At 43.9% G+C, this 10,461-nt stretch overlaps 1 protein-coding gene across 1 annotated transcript; it reads right to left on the bottom strand.

Moving 5' to 3' along the window:
- Positions 1 to 519: 519 nt before the first annotated feature.
- LOC128732413 (uncharacterized) lies at positions 520 to 7,382 on the bottom strand. The gene is made up of 3 exons (XM_053825660.1): positions 6,996 to 7,382; positions 1,877 to 2,145; positions 520 to 1,810 (listed from the first exon to the last, which is right to left on the bottom strand). The coding sequence occupies exons 1-3, from the start codon at positions 7,380 to 7,382 to the stop codon at positions 520 to 522; spliced, it is 1,947 nt and encodes a 648-aa protein (XP_053681635.1).
- Between the last annotated feature and the right edge of the window lie 3,079 nt (positions 7,383 to 10,461).

A 10,461-nucleotide genomic window follows, 5' to 3' on the forward strand; every position in this document is an offset into this window, starting at 1 on the left:
GTAGTAGGAAGTAGGAACTCGGAGCTGTATAAATCAAATGCAATGTTTATCCCATCTTATTGCCATTTTTTACATTTATTGCTTTATCCCGGTTGCGACCATATCACCCCCATCGGATCGTTGTTGCGTTGTTGGCGTGCCTGTTTTTCGCTATTATCAACCGCCTGGCTTGTGGTTAGGAGCAAGGGGTGTGAATGTAGTAATTCAGCCTGTCTTGAGATGTGTCCCGAACGCTCCGTGATCCGTGATGGATCAACAAGAAGGGTGAGTTGTTATTAATGTGCTTTTCGCACACATTTTTTACTCCCGCGCGCGCCTAAGGAGTTTTCTTATCGTTTTGCTGCCGCAAAAATGCGGAAGCACAGCAATCTTTAATCTTTCAAAAGCGATCTTTCTCTCATTTCTCAACGCAACACTGACAAATGGGTAAACCGTACCAAGCGGAACATTTAATTTTCAATTGAATTTATTTTGAAGAAGAAAAAAAGTATTCAAAAACTTGTGTTAAATTTACAATCGTTACTCTTCGTCATTTTCCATCCCCCAACCAAAGTAGATTTGTTCCGAGTCGTAGGTAAATGAACCAGGCCATAGGATGGATTTTCGCCAAATTGTTCTCGGCATTGGTTGTCCGGCGGGGAACTCTTTCCCTCTCCAATCGTGTGAAAATCCGGTCGCTTTATAGAAAACATTGACGTCCCGGTCGGTAAACAATCCACCACCACTCTCCGAGCAACCCACCCGACCGACACGCTGATCCATCGTAATTCTGGCCAAAACGGCTCTCAAGTAGTCCTTCTCCTGTTTCAACAACCGTCCACCATCGGCCCCGGTTGGAGCTTCCAAATCCCCTCGGAAATACTTTCTCACCTGTCGTGAAGCCACGATTTTCTCCAAATCAACGCCGGGTAACTCCGTCCATTTATCCCCCGTGAACGGATCCCGACAAACAAAGTACCGCAACACATTCAACTTCACCTCCAAAAGGGCCTTTGCAGTGGCAAACTTCACCTCATCCAAGCTAAGATCCGACGACCCGTCAGCCTCCACCGTTGCACTGCAAGACACCACATCTAAGCTACCCATCACGCTCAGCTCCACCTCCGGTTCCTGGGCGGCGTCAACTGCCTCCTGGATGATGGCTTCCATCACCGGGACGGCCACAGCCGTTGCCAAATCTTCATCTGTGTTTGGTGGGATGGCAGCCTGCAGAATTTCCTCCAGTAAATCGGCTGCCATGGACTCGGCCCCGCACCAATCGGACACTATGCTATCGTCGGACACGCAAGCTCGCAGCAACCCGTCCAGGACGTCCCGCGCTATTTGGCACTTTTCTTGCGACAGTTGATACTCCAACTCGCAGGCCTCCAGGCCGTCCCGTTCCAGTTGTATGACATAGTAGCTTCCACCGAGCGTATAGACAACACCCCAGAAGTTAACCCGTCGAAACGGCTTCGATTGGTCAGTTCGAATGCACCCCATCTGGCGTTCGATGAAATAGTCCACCGAAGGTGGCAGTGCATATCCGATTTGTGACCAAAACACGGCTTGTTGTACGATTCCAGGTTGCACGGTCGTTACAAAATTACCATCCGTCTGCCGTGGCAGACGCAATTGCCGAATAATTTCCCGGGAAAACGCAGCCCGACGGTACCGGTCGGCATCCGGTTTCACCTCCCTAAGCGTGTGTTCCGGTAGAAGAAATTGCTCCTCTTTAACCAACCGGCAGTACTCCTCGAATCGATCGACGGCGTCGGCGGATTTGTCCGCTAGCAGCAGCCGCTTGACAAGTCTCATCAGCAGGGAGAACCTTTTGCGTGATTGGAGAACAAAAGTCAAGACAAAAACGGTCAATTAAAGTACATTTTCACCGTACATGTTATCACCACTTTCGCCGATTTGTGCTTCCAGCCGGTTGCGGGTATTTTCCACGGCACTTTCCACACTCAAATGTAGCTGGATTTGCTCTTCGTGTGACCGCAGAATGTCACCCTCCAGCTGGAGGGAATTTTGCTTGGAGGTTGGTTCCTGAGCCATTCCTCGTGGTTCACGTGACGTTTGTTGTTTGCAAAAATTAGCGAATGAAAAAACGGATAAATTTGGCATGGCTTGCTTGGAATTGTGGGACAGACCACAGACCACAGTCTGTGGGATATAAACATTTTTATGGCGGTCAATTTTCCGACAAAAAAGTTTACTCCAGCACACAACTTGTCGTAAAATAAAACACGTTCAGGCGAATGTTTTATTTGCCCGTGTCTTGACAGCAATGGAAGTTGTTTTGGAGACGTGAAATATTTTCAACTGTCGAATCTGCATATTTTATTTTCAATCTGTCTCACGATGAAATGCTGCTCTCCTGGTGCTAGATTCCATCTACTAGTCGTGCCTTAGCTAACCGAATCGAAAACAGTGCCACCTGCAGCAGGACCGGCCGGCGTCGAGTTCCTCATCTCGCATTCGCGACGAAGTAAAATCTACTCTGAATCTCATACGGTTTTATGTATGACGACGATGGTCCCGAAAGCTTTACGGCACTACATCCTATTACCATTCGTCATAGAAAAGATGGAAAGCACACGGAAACGGCACATCCAAACCCGCTCTTCTCCCGCTGGCACTGGTTCTTCGTCCGTTGTCTATTTGATTGAACCAGAGAATGGTCCACCGTGCCGTACCAGATGATACACTAGACATACTCATTTTTCAACATCAACCGAACAGAAGGGACCGAACTCTCAAATTTATGCGAACTAACTAGACGGTTGTATTTCAACGGATAGACGATGTAATATTTTGCGCTGCTTCTATTCGACAAAAAATTATCCCTATGTTCGATGGTCGATGGAAAAAGCATGCTCACCAGTATGTCAATTGACATTGGTTAGCTATTCTAATGGACAGAAAGTTACTGCAATAAAAACCTGTCCACAGAATTGCAAATATAATCAAAATCAATATGTAGTACCAAACATGTTTGCAGTATCAAAAATGCCGGTAGCTATTCTTTTCCTCCTTTACCATGTACTTTATAAAAAAATTGTATACTTACTCACTTACTTAAGTGACTTGCCGTCCTCAGACAAAGCCTGATAAAGTAGGTTTCTCCAATTAACTCGGCTGTGGGCTACTTACTCACTTTACTTTAGTGGCAACGGTCCGTCATCCCCACGAACACCAGCTGAACGTGCATCGTGCATTTGTTTGTATACTTGGTACAGCTCGTGATTCATGCGTCTGCGCCACACTCCATTTTCCATTTTGCCACCAAGTATAGATAACAGAACTTGACGCTCAAAAACCCCAAACACTCGTCGATCAGCTTCCTTTAGCGTCCATGATTCATTTCCGTAAAGAGCGACGGGACTTCAACTGGCTACGTAATACGTTTTGGCGGTGTAAATGGTAAGTCCCAATCTCGCAGCTTCCATTTTAAAAGGCCTGAAGGCCTCTTCCACTGCTCTACGGTTGATTCCGATGATATCGACGTCATCCGCAAAACCAAGAAGCATGTGAGATTTCGTGATGACATTCCTTTCCATTCCTTTCCACGTTTTCCCTTCGTAATGCACCTTCCAAGGCAATGTTGAATAGCAGGTGTGAGAAAAACCATGTTCTAGCATTATCTGTCACAGCTCATTTCGTTTAACTGAATCGTACGCCGCTTTGAAGTCCACAAACAGATGGTGTGTCTGCAAGTTGTACTCCCTACGTACTCCGTTCTCCTGTACGCCGCCGAAGATCGTTCTTAGCATTCGGTCTTCGAAAACTCCGAGCACTCGCAGGTCCTTCTCGATCATTGTCCATGTTTCATGCCCGTAGAGAACAACCGGTCGGCCTCGGTTCCGCTGGCCAGCATGTGCTTTGTTTTATATGTATTTACCTTAGTCTGTGCTTTAGTACAGTTCAGCCACTGCTTTTCTCGTAGATCGCTAATTGCCTAGATGATTTCATTATTGTGACGTACTGCCAAGGACAAAACGAACGGTGTCGAAGTTAATGATTGATTTCAATAATTGTTACATTGAAAAATTATCTGCTATGTGTGTATGTGTATGTATAACCTATCTATCTCCCACTGTCCGGCAGTGATATTATGAAAAAGAGCTAACTGAATTGATGGTTAGTCTATGCAATTATCTTAGTTTCGGGTTATAGATGGTGTTAGCTCTACTGACTATCCAAAGACCCATGAAGAATGACTTAGTACTTGCAGCGCATTCCGGAATCATTTTATAGTCAGCAAGCACCGGCAGAAGGTAATTCTAGAATCATATGGATTATACTAGGGTATGTTGCTACATCGTCGTAATTGCCTATTCCCGTCCTATCCAACACAAATTATTAAAAATATCAGTATTTTTATGACACACAATGCAAAACTAGTTATTCCCTAATATTTTAGTTAGTTGTCTATCATACGCGATCAATCAAAGTGAGCTGAGATCCATTTAAATGCTTTTTATCATTAAAGAAGTCCTACCAGCCAAATTTCCTACGTTTTTTCGTGTGACGAAGAAAAAAATGTTGACTAATCTTTTCAATTTCCGTCAATCATAAAATGAAAATAACTCACGCAACGTATTGTCGTTATTCTGCAGCCGGGAAAACTTGCATGACCTGCAGAAATTTTGCAGAATAACATTTGTCATGCCGTCCTACAAAAATACATGCGCGCTAGCTTCGTAAACATTAGTGTGATTTTTAGTTCGGACAATGAAAAATTTTGATGGGCGGATTTTAAAACGGTACGACGAATTTAAGATATAAAATCAGTTGCGTGATTTCAATCAAATGCTTTATTAACCGTTATGTGTGCGACAAAAAAAACACCTTTAGCAGGGCGACAAGGGTACCCGGGTACCCAAAATTGATATTGTTATAACATCAACAATTTTAAACCGATTTCGACGAAATAGGTGTCATTTGAATCGTTTATTTATCTAGTTTTGAATCATTTGGCCATTTGGCCACTAAAAGACATACGGAGCCCGAAAATCCGGAATTCCGACAGAGTGTCCGCTGTGAGGAAGAGAAATGATTGTATTGCAGCAAAATCAGTCATGCGGATATAAAAACTCTAAAGATTCGTACAATGTACTATTTCATATAATGAGATGAATCAGGTTGGCCATTCCGAAGTAGGTTCCTGTGGGGTCATGGGTGGCCAGTCCAGGATTGGAGGTAAAACCTAGCAATATGGGTATCAAAGTTCTTGGAATTAGTTCGGTAGGTGATATTTTTTACATTTCGATGTATTTTGATTGGTTATTTCGAAAATGGTTTCTACGGGGTCACAGATGATACCGCAGGATTCAAGATAATGCTTAGCATTATCAGAACCGTTCAAAACGTAGAACCATCCGTTATACATTTGGTACCAGTTCCGAAATTATTAATCAGTACTAAACTGGCCATATCCGTTCAAAACATCTAAAAGATCCGCTAAACCAATTCTAATATTGGATTAGGCACCCAACTGGCCATCTGTAATCCTACAGGGACCCAATTCTGGAATGGCCAATGCGATCTAAAGTCACCAATTTATATAATAAGATGAAAAAAGGGTCCACAATGTCAAGTTCAAAACTAATAGCTTTACTGAAGGCTGATATTCTTTCAAAACAAGCGGCTTTCCACGTTTTACCGGACGTTGCTCCGGAATTACCGATTCCCGGGAACTACATGTCATTTGATGGCCAAATGCTTTATCTAATCAAAACTAGATAAATGTACGAATCAAATGCCACTGGTTTCAGCCAAATCGGTTCAAGATACCCAAAGTTATGAGCATTGCAAATCATGGGTACCCGGGTACCCTTGTCGCCCTCCTACGTAATAAAAAAATTCAAGTGACTCTCATTGCTAAACCCCTTTATGGATATGCACCAAAAAAACCTCAATTACTTAAGATCAACGAGTTTTACGATGTTGCAAAATTTCAATGACGTATGTTTTAAATTGAATGAGTTATAACTATTTTAAAACTGAAAAGGTACCCGGGTACCCTGTCGCACACATAACGGTTAATCGCTTTTTAATTAATTCAGAGGGCACGGATCGGAAGGTAAGTGTGTTTGAGTCAAATCAGCAGCAGAGCTTTTGGCGTATTCATTAAATCCACCTAAAAAATGATGAAAATTAGAGTGGCTTTCCTACGACGGGAATTAGAAGTAAACCCGACTATAACAAATGTGAGTATGTGTGTGTGTGTTTTTTTTACGTGAGGAAACGCTCTATGGCGCGGTGTTGAACAACGTACTTGGACGCAAGGTACGTTGCATCCCGTAGGGTTGTGACAACTATTTTGTCGCCGACAAAATTAGTGCTGTGATCGCTGACTATTGAGATGCTTCACGTCACGCTTAGAGTCGATGATACATTCCCCGACTAAGATCTTTGCCTGCTGCACTGCCTTTCGGTTGCTAATCACTAGCACCTCTGTGTTATGATGAGCTATTGCCAACCTATTCTCTCCCATCTAATCTTCCACCATATGTATGGATTTCATGGCGAGTACCTCCACTTCTTCTCTTGATTCGCCAGTTACTATCAACCAACGCCACATCATCAGCGTAGCCGACAATCTCCACACCCCTGGGGAGGTTCAGCTTCCCTACTCCGTCGTACATCACGTTCCATAGCGTCGGACCAAGGATGGAGCCCTGGGGAACGCCTGCCGTGATTGTAATCCTTCTCTCCCCTCTGTCTGTCTCGTATATCAGTGTACGATTATGAAAGCAACTTTTCAAAATCCTGCAGAGATACACAGGAACCATCATGCTAAACAGCGTACGGGCGATTGCTTCCCAACTAGCGCTATTGAAAGCATTCCTCACGTCTAAGGTGACCACCGCACAGTAGCGATTTCCTCGTCTCCGTTGTTTTTGGGCCTTTTTCGCCACATCTACTACCATTCGTATGGCATCTATTGTAGACCTGCCTTTCCGGAAGCCAAACTGCTTGTTTAACAGGCCGTTCTCACTTTCACTCACTTGGATTACTCTCTCTAGCAGCTTGCCAACCGTATCCAATAGGCATATAGGCCTATACGCTAAGGGATCACCGGAGGGTTTTCCCGGCTTCGACAGTAACACCAGCTTCTGCCGCTTCCAGGTATCGGGAAAGTTACCTTCGTCAACGCATTTCTGCAGTGTGGTCCTAAACATATCTAGATTCTCCATGATCGCTACTTTCAAAGCCAGGTTCGGAATTCCGTCTGGTCCTGGGGCCTTCTTTCCCTTCATGGCCTTCGCCAGCTCGATTAGCTCCTCGTTGGTGACTCGAGCTTCCTCTACGTGCTCCGCCTCCTCGCCGTTCAGTGGGCTTGGCCAGGGCATTGTTTCATGCTGCGGAAACAAACCGTCGATAATGGCTTTCATCTTCTCTGGACACCTTTCGGGTGGTTTGTTTTTAATTTTTTGACATGGCAACTCTGTAAGCCCAGGCGTTAAAGTCACCGGCGATTACAACTGGTCTCCGATCAAGCAGCTCATCCGTCAGCTGATCCAGCATCTGGTTAAAACGCTCTATCGTCCATCGTGGAGGCGCGTAGCAACTGCAGATGAAGACGCCGTTAATTCTAACGATCACGAAGCCTTCTTCTGCAGAATATACTACCTCTTGTTGTTGAGATATCTTCCCACCGTCCAAATTGCCGCCGCCTGTTTAGAGGCCGGACATCTCGGGTTACGGGGTTATTGTCTCCTTCATTTGGACAGATCAGGCATTTCGGTGGCTTCCTACAGTCATGAGCTTGATGACCATTTTCACCGCACCCTCTGCATAATTTGCTCCTATCAGGTCCTTTGCAATTTCTTGCAATGTGGGCGAACTCTTGGCACCTAAAGCATACTTCCGGTTGCTTTGGGATACTCAACGGACATACCGACCAGCCCACTTTGATTTTTCCAGTTTTCAGTACCTTGTTGGCTGCTTCAATAGGAAGTTTTATACAAGCTACTTGCGTTCCATGAGGTCCCTTTCTTATGCGGATGGTCATTCGGACATCCCCCATCCCCCGCATTGCTCCTTCAAGGCTAGTCTGGTTTCTTCCTCCGAAGTAACCTCGTCCAAATCCTTGCACTGAAGGGTCACTTCCGGGCACATTGCTCTCACTTCCACCGCGTCACCCACGCACAGTGAGTGGTCCAAAAGGACGAAAAACGGAATTTTTTCCCTAGCTAGTTTTGCTTTTATTTTATCATTTATGGTCTTCAGGTTCTTAACCTAAAAATGTCAAAAGTTAGTCTTTGCTTTCTATAATGAAAATAAAAAAATAACTTTTTGTGTTGGGAAACTCTTGCGGAAACTATCTCGACTCGGTGCTTCTCAACAAATGGTGAAATGGTTGAACTCTTACCTCAGTGGCAGAGTGCTTCGTATAAAACTTGGATCCGCTGTTTCATCTGTGTTTACTAATAAGTCTGGAGTTCCTCAGGGCAGTAATTTGGGACCATTGCTTTTCTTGTTGTTCTTCAACGATATTGCGCTGCTTTTGGGTACTGGCTGTAGGTTAGTGTACGCCGATGACCTGAAACTATTTGCTCGATAGGAAATATAGATGACTGCCGTCGACTGCAGGGTTTGCTTGATTTGTTTACGAGCTGGTGCAAACAAAATTGGCTGATTATAAGCGTTGCCAAATGTGAAGTTATGAGCTTTCACCGCATTAAAAACCCGATCCTTTTTGGTTACACCGTTGATGGTATTGAGTTACGCAGAGTGGACCGAGTTAACGAACTTGGAGTCCTGCTGGACACAAAAATGACGTTCAATGTGCATCGTGAATCAATTATCTCCAAGGCATCACGGCAGCTCGGATTCATCTTTAAGATTGGTCGAAACTTTAAGGATGCCCACTGTCTTAAATCGTTGTATTGCGCCCTTGTTCGTCCGCTATTAGAAAATTGCAGCCTAGTTTGGTTTCCAAAGCAGCTAACTTGGAACCTGCGCATTGAACGTGTGCAACGGAGGTTTGTCCGACTAGCACTGCGACACCTCCCTTGGCGAAATCCTGACGACTTGCCCCCATACGCAGACAGATGCCGTTTACTCGACCTAGACACACTAGAACATAGACGCAAGGTGCAACAGGCATTATTTGTAGCAAAAGTTATTAATGGTGAAATTGACGCCCCTAACTTACTATCAATGATCAATTTTCGCGCTTCGCAACGATCCCTGCGCTCGACGGGTTTACTGCAGACCCAATTTCATCGTACTGTGTTTGGATACAACGAACCAATTACTGAATGTGTAAGGACCTTTTCGAATGCGGAGGAATTGTTTGACTTTGGTGAACCGTCGCGCTTGTTTGCGCAGAGATTACGCAGATTTAATTTAGTATAAGATTTTATTCATGTAGACAATATTTTATGTCAGATGAAATATCCCTAATAAATAAATAAATAAATAAATAAATATAGACATAGTTTCTTCGGCAATGTTGTAAATAATATAAAAACAAGCAACTTTGCTGAAGAAATAAAATTTCTATCTTTATCGTGTGCTGAAATATGGGGCATATTCTATAAGTCTTCTTTACAAATGGGTTTTTCATACTTAGCTTTTCTTAGTTGCATTTTACAAGAATACAATGTTCTAGGCAATTATCGAAGCACTCAAAATACACGTTTTTGCTGAAGACTGCGAATCTCTTGGACCTTTACTTGCTGAGTTATTGCATATTCAAGCTATATAATAGCAACAAAGCCAGCGGCGGAGGAGTGCTTATTGCAGTGCGACGTTCATTGCTTTCGACTCTGCTAGCTTCGGCAATGGATGATTCACTCGAGCAGCTGTGGATAACAATAGACACTGGCTAAAATCGTCGTTAGCACTATTTACATTCCACCGAATTTGAGTAATGAATATGAAGAGATTCAACGCTACATTTCATCAATCGAAAAGGCTTACGGTTTAATGAAACCTAACGATGATTTACTCTTATTCGGTGACGACAATCGCTCCTGTTTGAACTGGTTATTGCACCCGCGTGGCAATTATCTTTATGTTGATGCACTGAATTCCACAATTAACGCTAGATGGTGTCGCTCTGCACGATTTGTATCAGATCAATGCAATTCACAATCAGAACGGTAGACTTCTGGATCTCATTTTTGTGAATAAGCATGCCTTACCTGCTTGAGATGTGTCTGGTGCTTCTGACGTCCTGAGTGTTATTGACGCTCATCACCCGCCTGTGATGGTTAGCATGTTTAGAAATGTTAATCATGCGTTCGTTGAAGAATTTGACCCTAATGAGTTTGATTTCCGACGTGGCGATTACGATAGCATGAATGAAGATTTTTGTTCAATTGATTGGTCGCCGTTAAATAATTGCACGAATGTAGATGAAGCCGTGAACATAGTTACTGTGGAGATTAATGATCTGATCGAGCGACATGTTCCTCTAGTTCGTCCTCGCCGTAAACCAGCTTGGGGAAATAATGAACTCTC

Source organism: Sabethes cyaneus, chromosome 1 (genome assembly GCF_943734655.1).
Source record: "Sabethes cyaneus chromosome 1, idSabCyanKW18_F2, whole genome shotgun sequence".
NCBI lineage: Eukaryota > Metazoa > Arthropoda > Insecta > Diptera > Culicidae > Sabethes > Sabethes cyaneus.